Below are 26,895 nucleotides of genomic sequence, written 5' to 3'. Positions count from 1 at the left end.
TTAGTGTAACAATTTTTTTATTTCAGTTACTTTTTCACATAAAACTTTATGTAAGCTACAAAAATCGTGAAATGCAGGAATGGTATTAAAACTGCAAACTTAAAAGTTTTGATAAAAAACCACGTGTCTTTCCCTGCTAACAATGACCATTTAAAACGAACCGTATTTTGATGGATTCATTTAATAAACATACCATACACTTCTCAAAAATAAATAAAGAACAACATCAGAAAAACCAATACCATCAACAACATGAAGCATTTAGTTGTCTTTTTTTTTTTTCCTTTAAAGACAGAAATGAAATTTCTAGGCACAGTTTTAGGCATTATAGAGGACACAGAGGCAATAGGTTAGTGTGCACTGCTCTGTACAAAAATACAGTCTGAATAAATTACATTGCTAGCCATAAGATTAGACTTCACTTACCAGTCAGTTCATTGCATGTTTAATAATATACAGTTACATGCTAATCCATATATATCATTTATATTTCAAACACATAGGTCTCTCTATATTTGTTTTTAAAATTTACAAAAGCTAAACGAAGTTGTGCAAGAAATCCAGAAGAGGTGCTAGGTACTTGTCAGCACCGGACGGTATACTTTAAGCTTAAAAAATACAAATAACTAGCCCTGCTTGCAAGTTTGCTATATATGTATTTATTCATAAATATTTAGAAGAAAAACAATGGATTTGTTGTGTGAGAGAATCATCCTGCCAGTGAGATAAAGCCAAATAACTGAAATAATGGTGGCATGACACAAGCACAACATACAGAATGATTCATTTGTCGTATGTACACTCAAGACACAGATATGTAGCCTTTTTGTGGCCAGAAAAAAAATCAGCATAATGTTGTATTTACTTTTAGTTCAGTGCTGAAAAACAGAATGCTTGCCAAAATTGGCAACGGTAAGGGGGGAAAAGAAGGAACGGCAGTAGCAACATAAGCTAAAAGCAGGTACCTAAACCCATATACTAGATGCCCAAACGCAAAGGACCTGAGGAGTTTGAGAGGTGGGCCCTAATAGACTGCATCACCTTCAAGAGGAAAAGCAGGCGTTGAGACTGAAAATCAGATCTCTGACCCAAATATGAATGAAGAACCTTGTCTTCAGGCATTCACGTTTGTAAATTTTTTGCCTGAACACCTTTCATATTAACAGCCGGGTGACTTTCAGAGCGCATGCCATTAATTTGCATATGCCTTAGGCCTGACAGTTGTTTTCACTCAAACTCTACATAAAGAAAAATGATTGGATAAATTAGTGGATACGATACGGGTTCAGCACTGTACCTTTTTGTCAGCACAGGTGAAGTGCCACGCAACGTCAGCACCAAAACACCGTCCTCCTGGAAAGGTACAGACATCTCACAGTGGGCTTCTCTACGTTAACCTAATTCCCATGCCAAACTACAATGTTCTCCATGCTGCTAAATAAAAGCAGAACTACACAGCTGTTCAGAAAGATACAGAGTTAACTATATACTGAATATCCGCCTTAAGTCAGTCTCAGGAAAAAAAGCAGAGTTACAAACGCTCTCTGGTGCCTGTGAAACAAGTGGACATAATTTTTCCTGCCATCCTTTTTGTTCGCCAGGCATCGCCATATAATCCCTTCAAAGTCAAACTATCATTTTGCTCCATCTAATCTAATTAATCACCACTGGTCCTGGAAAGACTGCTGATATGGAATATTCTGCCACGGTAGTAAAGATTTAACTCCAGAGAGCCCCAGAGTTTTATAAACCATCTCTTTACGTCAGCAATACCTTCACGACAGCCTCCTGAAGGCAGCCCTGTGGTCCCTCTGCGCCCTGCAAACGGTGGCACAGGCATTAACACTGTAGATGTGGTCTTAACATTGAGTAATTCAGCAGTCCCTTCCATGGCACCAGGAAAACCATTTGTAGAGAGGTGGATGTGCAACCCCAGCATACCTGATTTTGCAGAGGTCCACATAGAATATATTTTAAATTTCTCCATTAAAAAAAATAGTTATTTCTAAAGATTAGAATTGTATAAAAATATGTTCATAATTAATCGAAAATATCCAAATAAGCAAATCGTAAACAAAAATAAAAGTGATGCGGATTAAATTCATGTAAAAGTTCTCCCTATTTTATCTTGGGTTTTATTTCATGTGTACAGTCTCTGGATGTTTTTAAGTGGGAAACATACTAAGGAAGGAGTAATTAGATGTACATAATCATCAGCCAGTCCATTATAAACTCAGCCTTTAGAAACAAGATATTACCTCCTGCGGTGCTAATGTTTTAAGATGGACACAGTGGGGTCTCAGCTGTATTCTTGATGATCAGATACACTCACAACCTAACTAGATTAAAAAAAAAAATGGCAGTTTTTTCTTTGCAACAGCCTTAGAAAACAATTTTTAGTTAAGTACTAGATTACACGTGGAATAGCGAGTACTTATTTCGTCCAGTTCTACCTTAACTTGGTGTGAACTTTTAAGCATTTCCCATAACATAGAGTCTATACAAGGGCATATACAGAAGACAAACCATTTTATGTTTATTTTGTAACACCAACCAAAATTGGGGGTACCAATCCAAGACTCTCAAGAACGTGTACAAAGTTAGTATTTTAACCACTGCATCACGGCTCATATTACAATTTTAAGATGAATAGTCTCTCTCCCTCTGCATTTATACTTGTACTATATATTTTCATTTGTACTAACAAATACCTTTCAAAAATATAACTAAACTTGTTCCATATGCATTCTTGTCATGATGACGTTCAAAAGTTAAATGGGTACTTAGGACAACTGCAATTCATTCATGCATTTTAAATGCCTCAGGGACAGACGAGGTCTTTTTCCACTCCCCCTTACCTCCACCCTCCCAGCAAAATACTCAGAGCTGAGACAACTTCCAACTACACAGCCAGAAGCACATGTCTCCGCGTTTGGACTTCCTTCAACAATCTGCTACAGCTGGCATGGTGAAGTTGATTACCAATTCATGAAATCCTGTGTGGTTGGTGGCTTGGTTTTGGTTTTGTTTCTTTTTTTTTTTATTATTATTCTCCCAGAAGACTGTTGAATGCAGATATTAGACAAGTCATTAACCAGTTACATTCACTGCCCTCAACACAGTCACTTGCAACTAATTCCTTAAGAGCTTTTTTGAGCAAGTAACAAGGGGCCAACACAGCCTATTGTACAAGATGCCATTGCCTGCTTATCAGACATCTGAATCCTCTATGATACAGGGAAACTTCTAAATGGAGCCTATACCAGCTGCTCCCCTGAAGGCAATAGCAGATGCTGGCATTGCATTCTCATTCCAACTGGTTTTCTCACAATGATCGTTGTCACGTAGATCCTTTTGCTTGTTGTCAGGAAAAATGAAGCTTATGTATCAGCAGCTTGCAGCATCTGCCTATGTAAGATCAGCAATCCTAGTGTTTGCAGTTCTTTTAAATGGTTGTAAAAGCTGGTTATAGTGTTCACACCCAAAAGGCAAAGGCTATTTTATCAACAGAGCAGACTGTTTGGTGCTCCACAAGTGTTCTAAAAAAACTGTGAGTTAGAAAAGATGGGGTAATCCTTTTGTTATTTTTCTTTTCATTAAATGATTCTAGTAATAGTCTTCATAGTTCTTAGGGTTCAGGCAATAAAGAATGGCACCCCCAAATGAAAATATAGTTGCACCCCAAGCCAGGCCATAGCCCCAGTTGAACTCATGGTATATTTTCAAGCTGACTGTTTCGATGAACTTGATTGGGTAAAGGACTAAGCTGCACACCTGAAGAACAACTGAAAGAGAAAAAAACCCACATGTCAGAAGCAGCCTTAATTAATTTCCATAAAACAAGGAAAACATCACATAACTGAAATTCATATTTAAAATGCTCTTGGTGCATTTTTAGCTTGTAAGTACTGCTCTTTTTGAAAAAAATATCACCTTCATTTCATTCACAGAGAACAGATTCTTCCATATTCCCTCGTTAATGAACAAATGCTATTGCTATGGTATAACAATGATCCTTCAGATGTCCACGAAATAAACAGTGAAAGCAATCTTTTCCCAATTCTTTTCTGTCTCTCCTTTGTGTTTTAGTTTGCAGCCATTACTCCCTCCATAATAACAAAACTAAGATCACTTGTTCTACAGCTATTATAAATAAGTCAAAACAAGAAGCAAGAATAAATGAATATTAAGAAATATAGCTCAGAATCAAATCGTTTACTTAGCCTAGAAATAATTCGTTGTAGTAGGTGATACATATTTATGTTCAGTAGAGACTCACTGAATTACATATTTCATATGCATTACTGTGTACTGTAATCAGAATTAATGATATTGTTACACAGAATACCAAGGAATCTATAAAGTTTGATCAGTCACTGAACTTCCAACTGGCAAAACATTGCCTTGTATTATGAATTTAGGGGGTGTGTCAGAAATGCTTCATGATGAAAAAAAAGCTAATAAAACAGACCAAATCCAAGGCAGTAAAAAGCTTAAAAATCATTACTTTCTACAGCATTGTCTCTGAGAGCCAGATCTGCAGCCCGATCCACGTGTCTGCAGCGGAATTCAGCAAACCTGTTAATTACTGTGCTACATCAAAAAAACCCCACATACAGTAACCTGAAAAAGAAAACGTACAGATGAAGAACCCCAATTTTCACAAGAAGGCTTCAGTTTCACTGGCATCTTTTAAATCCAGGCACACTGTTAACAGAAAATTGGGACAACAGTTTCCAAAGTAAGGTGAAAATTGCACTTGGTTTGAAGACAAGAACAAGCTGTATGATGTATTGATTCTTCAGGCCTCTTGTTCTGCCACCCACAAAAGACTAAACATCACCGGAATGTACAAAACATCCTTTCTGCCCCTCAGATATATGATGCGACCTTACGGCAATGCTCCCTTCCAGCATTTAACCCTAGCAATTTTTGAAGACTTTGGCATGTGAGTGCCTCTGCAAACTACCCCAGCCCCTGATTCCAGGCAGGGTGGGCACATCGACACAGTGAAGCATGTGCTTAAGTATTTGCAGGCCTGAGACATACTCTGATGAAAGTTCAATGGTACGCAATGTAATGCCATAATAACTACTTCCTTTAACATTGACTGGGTCATTTTTTACAGTTTATTAGCTATTGTAAGAAGAACGAACACTATTTAGAGAATTGTTACAAAGCCAGAGCCAATATAAAATGCCAGCGGATAACAGAGAGGAAGACTACTTTGGGCTACAGAAGCCCTTCTGAAATTACACTGAGAAATTACAGGAAAATAAAATAAAGTTAATTATATTCTCCTACTGCTTGAACATTTTGCGCACTCCAAGTCTGTCATTTGCCTTTTCATTCTGACATGCACTCTGGTTGGGACTGGTATGGGGAGATGATTTCCAATGTTCATTACACCCTCGGTGATAACACTTTACAAAACACTCATTGGAAATTTCTCCCCGCCCCCCCCCCCCCCCCCCCCCCCAGCCTACAGACTAGTCTTTGGATTCTTACTTGAGACTAACAATCTGAATAATGTGAATAATGTTTGGATAATGGATTTTCTGATGTGGATACCAAAATCCACAGGATTTTTTTAATCCTGAAGTTATTGAAGTGTTACTTTGTGTTATTCCATTTTAATGTAATTTTTGTCCGCCAGCTCACAAAACACTCCGCAACACTGGAGAAATTTTGACAGGGTACACTAGGGGAAGCACCTACTCTTATGAAAAGATTATGCATTCCAATTCCTTATAACGAGAGCATCATTATACCCAAAACCACCTGAACATATGCTCAGCTTTCAGAGACATCTTTAAGATCATCCAAAGTCAAAAAGGATTTCCTAAGATGAATGGAAATAAGCAAGTTTTTTAGTGGCTTCCTGAACTGGGGATGCGGCATCTGCTGAGTCAATACAGAAACTGCCTGTGTCAAGTGCCAACCAAGGAAGCTCTCCACCTTCCCTCCATCTAACATACGAAGTATGCTGAATTTTAATCTACAGATTGGACTTGTCAAAACAAAAACAGTGATTCTTTTGGAAGCAGAACATGTTGCTAAAGCAGCAACACCCACGACAGGTATTTTAGACATTTTTACAGTGAGGGTTCCTGCTTTTGCTACTACTGGTCCAGCTACACTGTTGTAAAACTCGAAGTGCTGGCAGCAACTAGCCAGTGGAAACAACCACACTGCGTAACACTGTCATCACTTTGCACTATTTTTGCCTCCCGTCACTGTTTCTCCCTGTAGAGTGGGAAGGGACCTGTTTAGGCTAGAAACAACAGTTAATGGAGTTACGAAAAATGACCAGTATGACCCCAAAAGATGTTAAAACCACTGCTTGCAACTACTGATCTGCTTCCGATGAATTTAAAGGAACTCCGTCCTATGTTGACCTATGTCAGGAAAGGTGTGTACTACCTGTCTTCAGAAGCGCTAGTCTTTTCCCGTAGAAAAAAAGGCTGCAAAAGAAATCTTAAAAAAAAAAAATTCCACTTCAAAATGCTACTCAAAAAAGACTAGTCATCTCAAACTAGACTATTCACTTTCAATTTAGACCCATTTTTATGAGTAGCACTACAATGCTTGCAAGACAATTGCCCAGGAACAGGAATACTAGTTTTATTCTACTTACATGAAATATATGCAGTTATATGTACTCACCATATTAAACATGCAGAAATCACAACAAATGCTTTAAAACTAGGAAAATACAATTTCAGTCATCTTTTTTCCTTGTTCAAATGTTTGACTATAAGAGTTTTGCTGTCAAAACCACCCCTTATGGTGTGGCTAACTGGTCTATATTTACAAAAATGGTGTTGCTGGCTAGTAATTTCTGTATTTCTGCTCTCTACGCCATCCCTCCTGCTCATTCACATGAGTAAAGCACTTCATTAATAACCAATGGGTGTTGCAGTTTCAAAGATTAACACACATGCAACCGCTCTCTAGGAAGCTGTTTGTACTTAATACAACCTGTGCCATTAATTGGGAAGCAGCATGAAGAGAAAGGGGGTCCATGCTGATTTTTAAAATATTGCTAGCTCAGGAAGGGGCCACCCCGCTACACAGGAAGATCAGGAATTTCAGCAGAAGGCCCAGTTGATCAAACAGGGAGTTTCTCAATGAAAGTGCAAGAAAGGGGCACACACAAGCAGGAAACAAATATAGACAATGAGAGGAGTATAAAAGCACTGTTTTGGTACTTAGATACAAAATCAGGAAGGTTGAAGCCCAGCTGGAGACCAACATTAACCTAGGAAATGGCAAAAAGGGTAATAAAAAAGAATTTCCACAGGTGCATCAGTTGCAAAACGAAGTTCAGAAAACATATTCATACAATGATGGACAGGAAAGCCAGTCTAGTGACAGATGATGCATCATGACGCCTTCTCTAAGACCTCCAAGTGACATGGTTTGGGAGGGTGTTAGCAGTGCAGGAACAAGTTAGGGAAGACTTAGAGTTGCATGCTTATCTACAGGGACAGATGGGATTGACCCAAGGATGATGAAAGAGTTGGCCAATGCGATCGCGAGCCCTCTACCATCTATGAAAAAAAACCACAGTAATAGGGAGATATTTAGATGACTGGGAAAAGGTTAATGTTGTGTTCATCTTTAAAAAGTCTAGAAGTGAAAAATCGACAAAATTGTAGGCTGGTGAGCCTCAACTCAATCCCTGGAAACACTATGGAGTACATTCTCTTGGAGTCCACCTCCAAGCGCATGCAGAACAAAGTGGCAAGCAGTAATGAACATGGATGCACCAACCAAAGGACAAGGGTCCAGAGGGCTGCCAAGATCATCAGAATCCTGGAGCAAATCATCCTTAAGAGGAGGATCAGGAAGCTAGGTTTATTTAGACTCATGAAGAGGCAGCTAAGGAGTAATTCCAAACCAGCCTACCGTTACCTGAAAATGTAGCTGCAACGGTGATAGAAGAAACCCTCTTCTTTGTAGTGCTGGGCAACCTAAGATAATGGCAATGGACACAAGGCTCGGTTTCAGAGATTCAGGATGGACATCAGGAAAGAAAAAAAATATTATAAGGAGGCTAGTATGGCACCAGGACAACATGCTTGAAGAGGTTGTGGAATCCTCATCCTTGGAGTTCTTCAAGACTGATCCAGATAAAGCCGCAGCTGATTGACCTCGTGTTAGTGATTGTCCTGCCTCAACAAGAAGGTTGGACTACATGACCTACAGAGTATCTTTCCCATCAATATTTCTTTGATGCTATGACTCTTTTTGCTGTCCTGTAGCAACATGCACTACATCCTACTGAAGTCAGTCCTACTTCTTCAGACCATTCCATCAATTTCTCAAGATCAAGTTCTGTCCTCCAATGTATCTGCAACTTTTTTCTAGCTTCACTGTAAAATTTGACAAGTAGACTTTTACTCTATCTTCCACATCATTATGAAAATAGGTAATAGCACCGAACTCAGGATGCAGAGCAGCCAGACTTAAACATCCTTTAAGTATTCTCCAAATACTATCTGCCGTCTTTTTTTTTTTACTCTCTCACCTATAATACTTTCACTTAGCCACTGTTTCCCTAGCTTACATGCAAAAGCATCCTGTGAAATGTGTTAAAAGCTTACTAACCTCAACAGGTTATTCTTCTAAACATTGTTAAAATTGTTAAAACATAGCCCCAGAAGGCAAACGCCTTTTAAATTACGTTTTTTGTTTGCTTTTATGGACTTCCAACAATAACACCTTCTCTTTCTACCCCAAATTAAGGCTCTGTTAGCAGTCAGTTATCTGGTAACCATATCATGAGACTCCTACATTGTCAAGTTTGTGAGCTTGTACTTTGAGGATGCAGCTTTCAGGGCCAGTTTGGTTCATGAGCACTAAGACGCTCCCATCAAGTACATAAACTAGTGACCTCTACTAGATCAAAAATGCTGGGAAGAAGTGTATGAGCCAAGGTGGCTGCACGCAAGAGTGTCCTGCAACTGCCTCTCTCTATGCTCCACGTTTTTCCATTACCTGAGGTATTCCTGTTCCTCTCCCCGTTACACAGAGCTGACAGTATATATTTTAAACGCATTCACATCTGTTGATCACTTGCTGGATTATTCTCAGTATCTAGGCTGAATTACTTTTTTTGTCCTTTCGTTTTCTCATCTCTTCCAGACCTAGTGAGTCAATCTTCTTCCTCACCTACAGAGTCGCTAACTGAAACCTGAAGCTGAGAAAAAAAGAAAAATAAATCAAAATAAATCAAAACTAGAAGAAAAAAATGCCTGGAGCCAACTGTTCAGACTCTAAAGTGCCTGGAAACCATTCTTCCATTTTGTCCTTTCTCCCACATAGTGACGTTTTCTACCTGACACCCACACAGATCATTAAATGTCTCTGAGCAATTCATCCTGTGTCCTTCTTCAGGATGCAGCTGGTAGACTCCTAACCAGAGTCATACAGAATATTTGGTCTTGTTGGCAGATTCACAGGTCAGGGCAGGGTTTATCCTCAAAGATCTTCTGTGAAATCCACAGGTGAAGGTTTAAATCCATGGACAGTTGCATAAGGCACAAACTCCACTGCGCTGCAATTTTATCGTTCCCCTCTTCAGTAGGGGATTCTTTCCATAATTATTTCAAGATATGCCAGTACATATTCACCTCTAAAAATCGCTGACAACAAAGATAAAATCTGTAGGAAATGACACTAACAATGCCAGCATCAAATCCCCAAAGGATTCTCCTCAGATTTGCCAGAAAGTGTAGAAGAATGGGGCAGGCTGTCTTGGCCTCACCACCTCTCTACTTACATGCTTCAGGTCATGGCTATTTAAAATGCACGTGCACACACACACAGAAGCAAAGGAAAGAGGTGAACACCACTCATGAGCTAAAGCACCAATATCATAGAATCATATAGAATCATAGCACGGTTTGGGTTGGAAGGGACCTTAAAGATCATCTAGTTCCAACCCCCCTGCCATGGGCAGGGACACCTTCCACTAGACCAGGTTGCTCCAAGCCCCATCCAACCTGGCCTTGAACACTGCCAGGGATGGGGCATCCACAACCTCTCTGGACAACCTGTGCCAGTGCCTCACCACCCTCCCACTAAAGAACTTCTTCCTTACATCTAATCTAAATCTACCCTCTTTCAGTTTAAAGCCATTACCCCTTGTCCTATCACTACATGCCCTTCCAAAAAGTCCCTCCCCATCTTTCCTGTAGGCGCCCTTTAGGTACTGGAAGGCTGCTATAAGGTCTCCCTGGAACCTTCTCTTCTCCAGGCTGAACAACCCCAACTCTCTCAGCCTGTCTTCATCGGAGAGGTGTTCCAGCCCCCTGATCATTTTTGTGGCCCTCCTCTGGACTCACTCCAACAGCTCCATGTCTTTCTGATGTTGGGGTCCCCAGAGCTGGATGCAGTACTGCAGTGGGGTCTCACCAGAGCAGAGTAGAGAGAGGGAGAATCACCTCCCTCGACCTGCTGGCCACGCTTCTTTTGATGCAGCCCAGGATACGGTTGGCTTTCTGGGCTGCTATTGCACATTGCTGGCTCATATTCAGTTTTTCATCCACTAATACCCCCAAGTCCTCCTCCGCAGGGCTGCTCTCAATCCACTCATCGCCCGACCCACATGCAGGACCTTGCACTTGGCCTTGTCGAACTTCATGAGGTTGGCACGGGCCCACCTCTCAAGCCTGTCCAGGTCCCTCTGGATGGCATCCCTTCCCTCCGGCACGTCGACCGTGCCACACAGCTTGGCGTTGTCGGCAAACTTGCTGAGGGTGCACTCGACCCCAGGAAAATATATTTTTCCTCTTTGATGCAAGCACGCATTAAACCCCCCTACCCCCAAACTTTTGCAGTAAAGACTAGAACTAATTTTATGCAGAGAAGAATAGATTAAACTTTAAGCTCAATAGCAGGATTTGGGGAAATTTTTTCTTGGGGAAAGTTGTTTATTTTTTTAGTACAAACTTAACTATATACTAAATGAGCAATATGGCAAGATAGGCAGTGTATGGCTGAATAATTGCTAAGTTACTACACAATATTATGAGAAATTAAGTCAAAAGCCAAATAAGAAACCACTACAGAAATTCAATAATCCTATTTCCTTCAAAGTTAACTGCCCAGCATGCTTTATAACCTCAGAATTAATACTAAATTTTAAAATAGTGGCACCAGGGCCTTTACTCATCCAACCAAGCAAGCAATCCGACACACAGAACAAAAAGATACAATTTCCGCTCAGGAAATCTGATCCTAGGTTGCATTCATTTCCTAAAAGCAAATGAAACATCACCTATCAGTATCTCTTGAGCAAATAAAAGTGCATCCTGACGCGCTGCGGCTCAGTCCAGGTACCGTTATCAGCAGGGGGCAGCAGGAGCTTTCCCTGGAGCTTTGTTTCATTCCCGAATTCCCTGCAAATTCCGCGCTCTTATCTTTTCATATCCTTGTAAAGTGGCTTTTTTTTTTTTTTTTTAATACATCCTGAAGACTAGGTTCTGTCATCCTCTTCATTATGGGCTATCAGAAAGGGGCTTAAGCTGCTGGCTCTGATGCAGATATGAGTGACAGGATGAAGGCAAACCAGGATGAAGGTTTGGTGAATCTCAGGAGGAACAGAAACATCCGTGCTGACTAAGCCCCAAAACACCAGAATGTATAAAAAGGACATGATTTGATATTGTAATTACACCTCACTGGACCAGTCTTACGGACAATTCAGATTCATAGGTCTCCCTTAAGATTTTGTGATAGTTTGTATAAACTGTTCCATTTTCATGTTTTTAAAACCAAACAGGGACTACACTGTGACAGCTTGTTAAATTAATAACTAAGTAAGCAAGCTGACACAATGAAATTAATTCCTCATGGCACAGGGACATATATAAACACCTTGCAACCTAATCCTATTTATTTTCACACGTAGGGCTTCAAGGGTTCACATTCGGGCATTAATTTTCCTGTTTTAAAACTGTGAAAGGAAGAACATTAAAATAACAGAAATGGCTTTGCATGAAGAATAAAAACGGGGACATCAAGCAGCATAAAGTCACAGATTTAAAATGGTACTTTTGAGATTTATCTTCTGTAGTTTTCCCCACTGCATGTACTTCACAAAACAATAAATATAATGCCAATAAATAATTGTTTATGAAGTAAGAATAGTGCAACTGCAAAAATTATTAATGCTGTGCAGAACCGGTATCCTGAAAAACCTCACAGGAGTTAACACAGAAGTAAACCAAATGCCTCTGAATTAGTATGCAGAACAAGGCATGTCTTCCTTCACAAAAGTGAAGCGGCTCTCATGAAATTTTTGTGATGGTGCTGGTAATCTGCTTACCTGCAGCAAAGAGCATGACTGCAACCGGTCTGTAGAACCGCCTCCGAGATCCCACGCAGATAGAGATCAACCCAACCAGGAAAGCTATGAGAATAATGGCAGCACCACCCAACAGCAAAGCAAGAGTAGCTATCTGCCAGTCTAGGGGGGAAAAAAAAAAAAAAAAAAAAAAAAAGAGAGAGAGGAAAAAAATAATACAATTTCAGTAAAACAAGCCTATCGGCCCGACAGGAAGAGCAGAATATGAGGAACACAGAGGCTGCATCAAGTCTCGGGTAAATAAACAACTGTGCTTTGGATTTCTTTTCTCCTAATTAGCGAAACACCTTTATACAACAGATGCAACTCAGGAGCAAAGTGCCGCAACCTCCCACACTTTTTCAAGGCTTAGTTGGCCTCATTGGGATTTTGGCTCGAGTAAGACGGAATAATTTGGTCCCCTGGTTGTTGTCCAATTGAGAATGAGAAATTGAGGCTGGGTCAGGATTAGCTAGCGTGTTAGCTGACCCCCCCCCCCCCCCCCCCCCGGTCTGTCATAACTTTCTCACAGAAGAAAGTCAAACCCGTGCTTGAGCTGATTAGGATGACATAGGAAGGGAAACGCATGGAGGCTCATCATATACACCTGTCACTGGGGAATTACCAAGGCCACATAATATGAATAACAATAATAAGGTAGAGGAAGGAGATGCTCAAAGGGGAAAAAAAAAATCAACACCAAAAAAAAAAAAAAAGTGGAAGTCAAGCCCTTATAAAGGCAGTAACGATCATTACATGCAGAACGAGTCAAATCTGAAGTCCATTTTAGAACGTCAGTTATCCTGAAGTGCCAGTTTTTCTTTTCTTTCCCCAACAGCAACTTCTGGATTTGGCCCAGTGTATTTCCCAGTTATTTTCATACACAATGGATGCAGTTATAAACAACATCCTTGCAGCCTTACATCACAAAACAAAACCCATTTGCAAGCTGATGGCCATCAGGGGTCCATACAACATCCAAGATCTAACTTAAGAGCTTCTGTAGGATTTTAGAAAGGCACAGGCTTTGTGCTGTCTCTCTCTGTGAAAGAGTACGTAAGACCTTGTCTCTCTCCAATAATGGGCATCAAGAAGAAGAATCAGATCACTATTTACTGTTTATCACGACTATTTAGTAGTTCAAGGAAGATGAGCCAAAATCAGCTTGTGGGAAAAGGACTTATGGATCCAATATATCTCTCATTACTTTGAAAATACTAGCACTCACACGATATTCAGAATAAAATGTCCAAATGCATTACAGAGTTCAAAGAAAATAAGATTATTTCCAAAATAAATTTAGAGATCTTAAGGTTACTAAAATAAGAACAAAACCCAAAAATCCACATTCTTTTTTTAAAAGAGCAAAAGTTAATGTTTTAAAAAACAGTACATCCAGTTTCAAGAGGGATCTAATCTGCTGAAGATACTGACAGTGCAGCTGTGGAGTTTAGGAATGGAAGGCTGGCAGCTATTATCACCAAAAAGCCTTCATATATTATATGGAAAAGGATGAAGGAGATTAAAAGAAGAAAGTGAATAGAAGAGCTATAAAAGCATTGCTAAAAAAGAAAGTTATTTTAAAGGTGTGTTTGTGCAAGTACACACATTTATTTTCATTCTTTTTAGAAATACAGGCATGTTGTTTACTAATACTTTAATTACTAAGTACTCAACCTTCCAAGCTATTTTACTCCTTGTTTTCTTACTGGACCAAAACCCAAGGCTGGGAACAATCTCTCATTCTCCTCCCATCAGCATGCAATCTCTAATGTCAGTTTTCTGTGTGTCCCACTGCTTTACTATTAGTGGGATGGAAATATGATTTTAGTTACGGATGGGAACGTTATGAAGAGTGGGTTTTAACGTTGATGTGATCCTTCAGAAACACCAAGTGGTTATTGTACTGATGATTTAGGAAGTATTCTTCCAATAACAGAGTGCATTACAGATATAAAATACAGAAATAAACAAACAGAATGGACCACTTTGGAACAACATGAAAGGAATCCTTGCACTAGAAAATTACACAGATACAAAGACTAGACACATAAATCCATATCGCCCCAAAGTTAAAAGCCATACAAAATTGATGAAATAAATCAAAGTGCCAGATGGGAAAACTCAGAAACTAAGATTCTTGAAAGCCACTACAAATAATAAAATATTAAATGTTATCTTTGCATTGATCAGATGCCAAAGTCTAATGCAAACGGAAGGTGTGCAACATTGGAGTAGCAACTAAATGGAAAAAAAGTTGAGAATCCTATTGCTTTCCAAAACCACATTGGCAAGACCACCAAACAAGTGAAAATAACTAAGGCAAAGAAGATATAAGCGTGGGGTTAGAATATAGTTTAACTTCCAGGACAGATATATGTATGGATTTTGGAAAGGTTAAAAAATAAACAAACTACCTTACTATAGTACTGGCGTGGGAGGTAAAAGGACAAATGAGTGTTGGAAGACACCTACACTCCCAACTAAAAAAGAACTGACTTAGTTAAACAAAATTAATTTCTTGAGAAAGAGATACGATGTTGACAGTAGGACAAAACCAAGACTCTTAAAAGTTCCTCACTACTAGCTGAGGATCAGGTATTGAACGTTGTGCTCTGGGCCACAATGTCTGGAATTGCCTCTTTATTTTAGCTCCAGCCTCCATTCACAGGAGCATACAATGCTACCAGCCTTTGCCTTGAGCTGCAGCCGAGAGGGTTTCTGGCTAAAGAACATCATGAAGGTCAGACATTAGTGCACAAAGAATACTGGACTGCATTTTCCTCTACTGCCTACCATGGAGACTACATGTTTAAGTCTCCTTGTCATCTTAGAAAAACCTTAACTTGCAATTCTGGAGGCCATTTGATCTGGTGACAAAATAAAGCTTACGTTGGATTAAGGAAGTAAAATCTTCTGCATGGGCCTTCTACTTAACAGCAATTATTTTTTAAGAAAAAATCCAGGCCACTGGACTTTATACAAAAGAAAAGAAACATCCAAAGAAAACTGAATCACTACCACTGAAGGAAGAACATCTTGTAAGTTAGATAGCTGCAACAATATAACCGCATACAGCAAACAGTTTTCTACAATAAAAACCTGTAGTATTCCTTGGGCTACCCAGGAGTGATTTATAACACACAGCATCAAAATGGGAATAGCAGATTGCTCTGTTACATAGTGTTACTGGTACACAGAACATAAACATCATAAGCCTACTTTAGAGCATCCAAAATATGCTTGCGCCATTTCTAGGCACGCACCAATCTTGCAAATAAGTTACTATACTCGGTTCAGGAGCCTCAGCAGTTCAGTGAGACTGCTTGTTCTCATAGAGATAGAAACATGCATAAACATGAGCAAAATGGGACCGTATAGATGATAATTATTAGTTTCCTGGATTCAAAACACAATTTGGTTACACTTTAAGAATGCACATCAGTATTTTTCAGCGTACATCACTACAGTTTATTTACACTACACTTCCACTATCTAAGAAAAATGTTAGGAACAAGTAAAATCACACTCCCACAAATCTTAATAAACTTTTAGATTTTAAAAAGCACTGTCATCTCACAGTCATGCCCAAATTAAGTTGCTTTGTTGGTTTGTAACTGTAGAGCCAACAGAAAGCATAACTTCAGATATTTTGAGTGTTCCATCATTTTAGAGTATGTTACAAATTACACTGATAATACCACCTATCCCATCCAAACAACTAGAATTAACACATTTTTGACAATCGTTAAGTCACTCGAGACTGATTTCTTAAGAAAAGCTTCACTTAATGTATATTATTTTTAGGTCTGAAAATCCAAACATGTTTTTGCACTGCACAAGAAGTATCACAACGTCTATAACCATGGGAAATATATCCTGCAGTTCTGATGGTATGATAGTGTTTGCATAACAATCTGCCTATTAGTTTAGGGATGTGGATTTCAATATTTGGAAATATATATAAATATGAACCTAGGTACTTAACACATATTTTCAAAACATATATGGTGTAAAATTTATTACAGTTACAATCTTCAATAAACAAACAAACAAACCAACCCCCAAACCATGATGATAATGTTTCTTTTCAGTTAATTCCTCATATGTAAGTCAGTGCCTTTTTGTAAGGACAGCTTGGTCTCATTGGCAATTCTGCCTGTTTCTTAAGGATACTGAAGCACAGTGTTAATGGCACACTGCAATGTGTGATTCTCCTCCCTTCTTCCCCCCAGATGAAATTACCTAAGGCTTTAAGCTGTATATTCATTTTTAACTAAGAGCAGCTCGCTCTGCTCTATTTCTTGGACAAAATAATACTTCAGTGCTAGGATAAAACCCAGAAAAGCCACAAAAGAAGGAGAAAACATCTCAAAGTTCTGAAATGTTTATTTTAATAACTAGGTCATTTTTTAACACAAGAAAGAGCAATGCAAAAGGCTAGCATTGTCGCAGATTTCATGTTTTCAGCAAGTTCCCCCCAAATTAAACCCTACCTACATTGTATTCTACAGTAAAAGAAGTGGTGGACATAAAAACATACTGTGGAATATGTGAAACATTTGTGTATAGGGCTCTTTCAGATACTGCAAGTGAACTGAATTAATCTCTTAAGAAACAATCACGTATTCCTTTCTTTCATATAATGGTTGTCCACCTAGTTCTCTCCTCATAGAGGCTGAAGTAAGAAAATGCATGCAGCTGTTACATGATGAAGGTAAAGACTGACCACCTTCTAGCACTAAACAAAGCTTGGTAAGAAACAAAACACAATAACACTCTTAAGTAAGTTTTTCTGATTCACTGAAAAGCTTCCACTTATCACGTACCTGCCCTCAGCCAATAAATATTCTTTTCTTAGAAATTGTAATATAGCATTTAAATTCAAGAATAATGAATTTGAAAGAACATGTCAAGTAAAGCATAGAAAGTTGAGGTACCCACGCATAACAAATTAAATATAACCCACTGAATGTCATAACAATCAACTAAGATAAATAAGATAGCAAGAGATATTCCCAATTGCTTCATATTCAAAACTATTTCTAAGTTTATAAACACCCATCAATTTAGCCATCAAACAGACAACAAAAGTTTAAAAAGTGTAATGATTATATAAAAACACAAAGGTAGGATCTAGTTTCTAGAAGTGCATTTGACACACGATCAGTAAGATCTCTTCTTTCTTCAGCACAATCAGGTGCACAGACTTCTGTGGAAGGCCAAGCTCCGTGGAATTCAGCAGAAATACCAAGGTAAAATAAGGACTGCAGCGGCCATTAAGTTCTCACATAAAATTATTCCATGGAGAAGTCAGTCCTTTGGAACCTCACCTGAGCCAAAATGATGGGTTTTAAGGAGCTGCTCAGACGAATTCTGCTCCGGATGAAGGGGATATTGGCTAAAGCTGGGAAGCCCAGTGTTCATAAATTACTCAGTCCATACTCCTCCGCTCTTGTACAGCCAGCACAAATACAGTCTTTTCAGACTCCATAGCATATATTTCTGCACACCACAGAGAGAAGCGCTTTCTGGCAGGATCCATACCAAACTTCCAGTAAGTTGCTCTAGCCACAGCTTTCCACAGTGGAGCCTTATACAAAAATCACAATAAATAAATAAATAGTTTCTGGTCATTGTCTGTTTGTATAGTATGCTTATTACTGCCAGCTGCTGCACGGACATACTCTGGCTTTTACCTTTTCTTTTTATTTTATGGATTGAGAATAAGATATTTCTAAAGTATGAAAATGACTGTGTGTGGATCCTCAAGTCACTTCGACACTTAAAAAGCGTTGCCAGAGCTGTGGGAACCAGCCCGCTGTGGCTGAATGCATAATTTCCTTAAGACAGAACTGAAACACTCCACACCACGTCTTTCTTCTGAAAGCCATGAATTTGAACACATGAAATAACTACATGAGGTCACATGTATGTTAAAAAGCAGCTGTTTGTGGAAGAGACAAAAGTATTTTCTACTTCTTCTTCAACAGGAGATTTACATACTGAGCGATTCCCTAAGAAATTGGTCTTCATCCACACGCAGCAGCACATGGGACAAAGCCCTCAATAACCCAAGTCTTAGCCTCACTGCTAAGCCCACCTGTGTTGTGTTTCTCACAGCTCTAATTCACCAGGATTTTGACAACACCCAAACAGAAATTTGAGCATTTTATGCTGGGTGTCAAGATCCATAAGCGCCTCCTAAGGATAATTCAGAGGCTCCACATAAGGCATCAGCCGCTTTCCATTTACTGTTTGAGATGCTTGGAGGATGATTTAGTGTTCCTGACGCTGAGCGGACAGTCATTTAGAGCCAGTCAAAGAAAGAGAGAACAAGCAGAGAGACATGTCCAAAAACCAGCTAACTGGAGCAAGCCCAGGTATGCCTGTGTCTTGCCAAGATGCGGAATGCTAACGGCTAATGATGGCAGCTGACTAACGAAGGAAGAAAGGCAGACGGCTCCTTAGCTGCAATACACCACGGGCTAGACGGCTTCTCAGAAACTGCAAGGTCTTTGCTTCCCAGCTCTGGCTCCAGACTTGAACGTCTGCTCCCATTTCGCAGAAGAACTTCTTAACTACTAGGGTAGACTGAAACTACTCTGCTCTTCTGTCTGCTGGAAAAAGCTAAGCGTGAGATCTATGGGGTCCGTGAACAAATAGATATGAGGGAATCCAAATCTGAGCCTTGCTATGAAGTGCCCCTTACCTAACTGCTCCCTTCCAACTTTCCGGTGCTGTTTCCGCACCTTTCCACCAACGTACAAAAATGCTGAGAGTTACTGTAAGGCAGCCCAGACTCAGGGCTCTCTCACCTTTGAAGGAAAACGTCCTTAGCAGTCACCTACAGGGTTGCTTGACCTCCTCCTCCTTTTTCCTTTTCTCCACAGCAAGGTAACCATCATCAGTGGGGAAGAGGCCAGCTCCGTTCCAGGCAAGGTAAGGGCCCGCTGGCAGGACACTCTGGGCAGTGGCTGCTCTACCACCTACCCTCCTCAGGGAATGACGTGCTTGCTAAGTCTGGAAAATAATTAGGCAGCCATTGTGCAGACTCCGCTCACCTTTCAATGGCAAGCAGAGCTCCCCTGCCTTCCACCCGAAGATGCCACTGAGCGTGGAGGGCAGAGTTTTGTTCACAGAGAAGCGAGCAGCACTCAAAGCAGAAATGGTCTCAGTTTCTCAGGATGGCATCTACAGCAGTTTTGCATAAAATACAGACTGCATTAACCTGCCCGATGTCTCCGTTTCAGTTGCTGTGTTCATCAGGCTATGTGTGGCCCCGAGACTGCTAGACTCGAACTTTCTGTGTGCTTCGACATCACCGCAAGTTTTATTTCTCCTCTCTACAGGAGATCAGGCTGAATAACAAAACCAATAAAAATATGGTAAACAACTCTGCTGTTGTGCAGAGGAGAGATTTTGCAAGACAACAAGACGGTTTTATGCCCGGGGGGGTTACAGATGTATGAGCAACTTGAAACATAGCAGGTGCTTGCTCATCTGCCCACTGACACACAACTCTCCTGAAGATTAAAGCTTACGTTCCTTATTTATACAAAATATATACACTTTGGGGAGGGTGTTGTACAGCTGCTGAGCCATGGCCTGCCTTTATTTCTAAAATCACGGAGTAAAATCCTTTAAATGCAGTGCATCTTCAAATAAAGAGTTAAATGGTGCCATTATATAGATCTTTATTTTATCGTTTAAAGGCAACATGCATTGCACATCACTTTTGCCAACAGAGGACTTCCAAGACAAGCACAGCATTACAGAAAATCATGTAATCTATAATTCATTCACAGAATAGTACAGCATGTACTCAGGCATTTCATCCATTGGATACACGGCATTCTTCTGAGATTAGCTCACTACTATGCCACTTTAATTACTGGATATTCATTCATTCATTCAATAAAAAAAAAAAAAAAAAAAACAAAATGAACACACCCACAACTCCAAGAACCTCACAAAACCCTGGAAATCTTAGAATTATGTCATTAGGAGAGAAGTGTGGGAGATGTGTTATACAAGCTTTTCAAGAAAAGCTCACCTTTTCTGACCTCTTCTACATACACTATCACATTTTAGCAATCTGAAGAAGTACGCTTTGCGTTGGAACAGGAATGTAATTATTTCCCACAGTTACCGATGTTCTTCAAGCAAACTGGCAATCTTTTGCAATTTTCAAAACTCATTCCATTGTTCCTTGAGAAAAACAATTAGCATTTAAAATAGTTCAAGGAGTACTTCCCATCAAAATGATGGCCTTTATGTTACAGAACTGGAACAAGGAAAAACACATGAAGCAATAGAGCTGGATAGACTTTACCCCACCTCCTGCTTGTTACCTTGAATCTTGTGTGGTCACAACTCAGTAACGGAGGCAAGGTTACTCTCTGCATGTTTCTAAATATAAAATCTCATCAAATATTTAAACCACTTATAGTAGCCCTAACACAAGGAACATCTTTTAACTTACTGGTGCAAGACTTCTTTAATTAATAAACAAGACTTAAAGCAACGGCATACGTTACTGATTTTACAGTGGCAATGAACAACAGCAGTAACAACAACCCACTAAGGCTAGAAGTCTTCCTTCCCGTATTACTTTTTTTAAAGAGTATTATCAACGATAAGGTGTATGGTGCTCTTGACCTGATCAGATAAACTCACACAAACTTCATGTATTACACACAAATGTGCTGTAACCACGTCTCTTAGCCGGCTGGAGAAGGGTGGCTGAAATGGTAGCCTCCATCACACTAAAAGATGCAGACTACTTGAAGAGGAGTCTTAGATCTGCTGCTCCCACATGGCCTTGGGAAGTCTGAGGCTAAAGTAACTGGTCCATTTGTAAAAGAGGGAGCATACCTTAGAATATTCTATCTGGGACTACTGTGAGGGGTAGTTAACAAATTCAAGGCATTTTGAACACACTGAAGGAGTCAGGTAGACATCAGGCATAAACTGAGTCTCAGTCACCATAGAATCACAGAGTAATTTAGGTTGGGAAGGACCTCTGGAGGTCATCTAGTCCAGCTCCCCCCAGAACGCAGGGCCAATCTCCAAGTCAGACTCAACTTCCAGTTAGATCAGCTTGCTCAGGGTCTTAGATGCTGAGCTTGAAGTAGTATGGCTTTTGATTTTATACCCACCTTCAGATAAAGCGTTGGGGATGATTATTAAAGAGACTAATATGCAAAATGACAGAGTACGGTTTTCAAAACCAGAAGGAAGGTTTTATTAATTCCTCCTTACGTCATACAAGCCACTTTCTTCAGACTTAGAAAAATTACATTTGTTGTTCTTATGTTATTTTACAGCAAACTATCAGCCTTGCTGAGCTTTTTACAAATATGTATCAGCATCAACTCTGAGCAGTGATCCAGATCTTCTAATGAGGAAGCTGCTTTTGAGCTAGCAATTTCCCCTTGGAACAACTCCTTAGATTCAAAACAAGCAGGTACCATCCAAGACTATTGAGCCATGTCAATTCAGATATCTGCATCTAATGTATAATTAAGGTTAAACCCCTTCAAATGCTACTGAAAGAGCAGCCTCTGCTGCTTTTCTTAAAATAAGAATGCATTAGAACAGAACTGTAAGCATAAAACCAGACTCAAGTTGTTCTACTGCACTATGCTGTAGGTTAAGCTTACCTTTATGCCTTGTTCACCACTAAGTTTAAACATGTACAGAGACCCTGTTGCTCTTACTTCCTTGAGAATGTTTTGTCTTTCAAGCATTCATGGACAGTTCTTAACCAGTATAATATTCTTAAAGAAAACTGAACGTTGCATGAACACATATACAGGTTGTTAAGCAACAAAGCCATATACCCCCCATTCACCAGAATGAATACAGTTAATCAAGATGAAACCATTCAAACGTATTTTTATATACGCTGTTTTCACAATAAACTGAAATGCTGCAAAGGAGCCACTGTTTCCTACAAACAGCGTACACATGTATTGAAAGCAAAATACACAATGTTTACCTGCAGATCAGATTCTATGGAACCATACATGTCTTCCACGTCATATTTGTGTATCTTTGATTTAAAGAACTATAATGGCTGCAGTCTATTGCACAAATTCAAATTTACTGTTATTAATTCTGCAGGAAGAAGGCAACTACCTGTCCAGGTACAGACAAACCAGGCAGTTGCACATCAGATGCATTTAATTTTAGGCGGATGCTGTGACAGAAATAAATATTCATACATAACTCTTAACTGTTGATAAATCTGTAAATGAACCATCACAAGTGAGACATAATCCACTTCAAATGAGGTCTGAAAAAAAATTTTGTTTAAAGACACCAAAGGAACACTCCAAACCCTGTAAGTTTTTTTTTCAGTTTAGCACATGAGTTTAAAATACAGCTGACTTAAAGACAACTTGTGCATTAGCCAAGTTAAGCTTTGATCATAGAAAATAATTTTATGCCCAGACAGCTGGTGAAACTGTAAAGCAGCATTGCTGGATCTCAAGATTTTATCATGAAGCCTTCCATACTGGCAACTTTGTTAGTTTTTCAGCTCCTGAAGTTGCTATTAGTGGGAATTTTAGAATTTCATCAAGGGATGAGGGAGACGAGGGATATGCAAGAATACCTTCGTAGCTCTTGCAATTACAGGAAAAAAATTGAACAGGTGATTTACATAGACTCTAAAGACTAAAAAAGAAGAAAAGCAAATTAAGATGAGGTATTTTATAATCTTCAGGTTTCTAAAAATTAATTTGACTCACTACTTTACATACTTGAACCATCAATATCGTGAAGTACTTGCACAACTTTCAAAGCAGTATGAGAGCAAAGGATTGCTTGCAAGCTATAAAAAAAGCCCTCAAAACAGTGAATGAATGCAGGAACACACACTCTAAGCACTAGCAACGCTCAAGGAAAACTGAGGGATTATTTCCTGCTGTAACAGCCAATGTAATCACGCTCTGTACATTTCCTTCTGCTCTCCACTAAGTTGCCCTTTTGATAGCAGTCAGGGGTCCTACATCTAATTACAACAAAGGTTTTTAATTAAACCTCGAATATGCTTTAACAGCTTCTAGCATGAGCTTGCCCTTGATGGTGCCACTTGAGGTGCTCTCCTTCAAGGGATGATGAAGTAAATCTCTTAAAACCATGGGTGAAGATGCCTTTTTCCTGTGCGTACTACTGCTTTTCACAGCTAGCTAGCTACAAAGCTGCTTGCACCGGTATCAAGCTAAAAGAGCTTTCCCTGTGGGAGCTCTCCCTGTGGGAGCTCTCCACTATCTCCAAAATATACCGCTTGCTAGGTTCTCGAGGTAGGAGGAAAACGCACTGAAAATATTAAGGCAAGCACACAAAATAGTCTCAAAAATGAGCCCAGTCCAACTTGGTGAACTTACTGGGAGCATTCCTAGTGACTTTAAGGGGAATTGTAACACACTAGCAGAAGGCAAAGGCAGAACAGTACAGTTTCTCATATTTCAGGTCTCCTCAGCGTGCAGCATTGTGTGCCAAACATGAGGAAAGCGAAGGGTTTATTCCAGTCACCTCAAATAAAACAATCATTCACTTCTTCCCCAGTAGCTTGTGAAACCTGGCTCCACTAGACTGGAAAGTATCCGAGGAAAATGAGTAAAGCTCATTCAAGGAACTTGAATAAAACTGAACAGACAGGAATTTTTGCACAGGATAGAAGAATGCACCAGGAGAGGACAAATTTTCAACACACAGCATCCAACAAAACTACATTTCATTCCCGTCCGTCCTCACCCATTCATCTTCCACCTTCTCATAAACAGGCAGGTGACCAATAAAGCAACGAGAGAGATTCGTGTCCTTTTATGCTATTCCATAAGCTGCCCTGCTTTTCTTAATGTTTCACTGTGTGTGTGTGTGCGTGTGTACACACGCATGCGTGGCGGGGAGATGGATCGAGGGGGGAGCCCAATAAAGTGTGTGCGGAGATGGGGCGGGGGGGGGATCTGAAGCAGGTTCTCATTCAAGCCATCTGAAAAGTCTTTCTGCAGTCAAGGGGATACTATTTCAGGAGACAGGGAGAAGGGGCAAAGGATTCACGTTGCTAAGGAGACACGTACAAGCTGACATTCCTACATAAATTTCCATTTATACTGGGGAAGGAAAAGAAAGCTCTCCGAAGTTTGTGTAGATACCCTGGTAACTGATTGAAACCGACATTTCTTTACAATTGGTTTTGGCATCACATGATTCAAAACAAAACCCCAAACAACATTTGAACCCTCAAATATTACTCCACACAATGACAGAAAAAAAAAAAAATAAGCCCAGCAGCAAAGGAACCTGTGCAATTTCTACTCAAGCAGAGATCAGTTATTTCCCAGAACCTATACAAGGATTTCAGAGAAGCAAGGAAAAAGGAAAGCATCTAGAATATACAGTCAGCCCCTTGCCTTCTTTCCCAAAACAAACATCTTGTGCCTGTACGATTTACCCAGCCGGAGAGCCCAGTGATCCAAATGGATGATTTAGCAATGCAAGCGTGTGTGTGGGGAAAACAGGGACAGGGAAGAAAACAGGGAGGGAGGGGGGGAAACAGGCTGGCTTCATTTTTCAGTGTTTCTGTTGGGACTCCAGAAGTTGCTATCAGGCATAAAGTAAATAAAACAACCCGTGAAAACCAAAACAATTGTGATACTACAAAAGAATTTACTGAAAAATATTCAACAGGCAGCTTGTTTATATCATTCACAACCCGCTTTTTAAGTACTCCAGGCAATAGTGAAATGACATTTAAAAAAAAAAAAAATCTATGACCAAAGACCTAGAAAGCTGAAGAACGAATGAGCATCAAGAAATCAAAGCAGGGAGTGTGGCAAGAAGGCAAAGGAGTATGAAAGATGACGGGAAGCTCAGTACCTGCTAGAGAAAGACACACGCAAGCACAGGCAGGGGGACGGAGAGTCCAGGCGTCCCCACTCGGGACAAAATAACACTCGGTTTGGGTTTAGGAAGCCCAAACTTTTCAAGACTAGTGACTTCGGGGGATGGGGACGCGCTGGGGGGGTGGTGGAATTATAGGATACTTGATCCCCAACAGCTTCTCACTCTACGAGAGCTGCCGCCACACGGAAAAATAACCGAAACTAGTCCAAACTCGGCATCTTTTTGTGCAAGCACAGTCAAAGGCGGATCCGAAATCAGTCGCCCGTTTCGCTCACACAAGCCAACCTCACACACCTCTCCCGCACCCTCGGCGATCTCGCAGGCAGAGGGACGAGCCGAGCACGGACCCTCCGTGTCCGTGTCGTGTCCCCCCCGTCCCCAGCACAGGCTATTCACGGACAGGGACCCCCCGGTGGGGACGGACGAAGCGGCTCGGAGGGCGGGAGGACAAAGGTGCCGGGGACTTTTCCCGGTGGCCGGAGCGGGGAGTAGGGGCGGCAGCGGGCGAGGAGGGGGAGCCCGGGCACGGCTCCGGTGCGGGGAAGGGGGGACTGGGACACAGTCCCGGGGGAGAGAAGGGTGAAGGAGAGGCGGCTGGGGGGGGGGGCACCCAGGGCACTGGGGGGGGGGTTAAGTCTCAGTGCCCGGGGTGCGGCCGAGGTGGGGGGGGGGGATAAGGCAGCAAGGGCCGAAGGAGGGACGGGGCAGGGGCCAGGCGGAGGGGAGCGAAGCCGGGCGGGGGGACGACGACGGGGACACCCGGGGCGGCCGTATCTCACCGCTGTGCAGCGTCGACTCGCAGAGCCAGCTGTCCAAGTTGCCGGGCTTGCGGCAGGACTCCCAGAGGGACAGGTAGTACTGGTGGTCCGCCGTCACCCAGGCGGGGCTCAGCACGGCTCCCAGGTCCAGGCACAACGCCAGGAAGATGCACACCAGCCCCACCAGCTTCAGCGGGGTCAGCACCGAGACGCGCACCTCCTCCATGCCGCTGCCGGCCGAAGCCATGGGGCCCGGGGGGGGGAAGAAGAAGAAGAAGAAGAAGGAGGAGGAGGAGGAGGAAGAAGGAGGACGCGCTGCCGCCGGCCCCGAGGGGAACAGGAGCGAGAGCCCAGCTCCGCGCAGAAGGGGCGGGAGGAGGGAGAAGCAGCGAGACCAGCGCTGACTAACGGCGGGGAGAGGCTTTCGCAGGCGGCGGGCAGCGCCGCTCCCTCCTCCCCTCCTCCTCCTCTTCCTCCTCCCTCGCCGCGCTCCCGCCCCGGTGTATCAGGTGCAGCAGCTCCCCCTAGTCCCCCCGCCGTCGCCCGGCCCGGTCCGTCCCGACGCGCTCCTCCCCCTAGCCCGCCCCTACCAAGAGCGGAGGGCGGGGGGGAGGCCACCGCCCGGCCCGGCCCGGCCCGGCCCGCACTCCGCCGGGGAAGGAGGAGGCGGGAGCCGCCGACGCCCGTGTAGCGCCAGAGCGGGGCGGGGGCGCGGCCCCTGACGGCTCCGCCCCGTCGGGGCGAAGTTTGGGGAACTTCCCCCCCCCCCCCCCGCCGCCGCCGCCGCCGCGACCCCTCGCCTCACGCCCCGCCACGCCCCCCCCCCCCGTTGCCGTCCTCTGAGGTAACGCGCCGCTACGGCGT

The 26,895-nt window shown here is 41.7% G+C and overlaps 1 protein-coding gene across 1 annotated transcript; it reads right to left on the bottom strand.

Moving 5' to 3' along the window:
* On the bottom strand, positions 1-26,568 carry TMEM47 (transmembrane protein 47). The gene is made up of 3 exons (XM_030020385.2): positions 26,053-26,568; positions 12,338-12,478; positions 1-3,785 (listed from the first exon to the last, which is right to left on the bottom strand). The coding sequence occupies exons 1-3, from the start codon at positions 26,276-26,278 to the stop codon at positions 3,607-3,609; spliced, it is 546 nt and encodes a 181-aa protein (XP_029876245.1). The 5' UTR covers positions 26,279-26,568; the 3' UTR covers positions 1-3,606.
* Between the last annotated feature and the right edge of the window lie 327 nt (positions 26,569-26,895).

This window comes from Aquila chrysaetos, chromosome 7, assembly GCF_900496995.4.
Source record: "Aquila chrysaetos chrysaetos chromosome 7, bAquChr1.4, whole genome shotgun sequence".
NCBI classification, from domain to species: domain Eukaryota; kingdom Metazoa; phylum Chordata; class Aves; order Accipitriformes; family Accipitridae; genus Aquila; species Aquila chrysaetos.
Note: the sequence above shows the minus strand (reverse complement) of the source record. Positions and strands in the feature narration are given on the sequence as shown.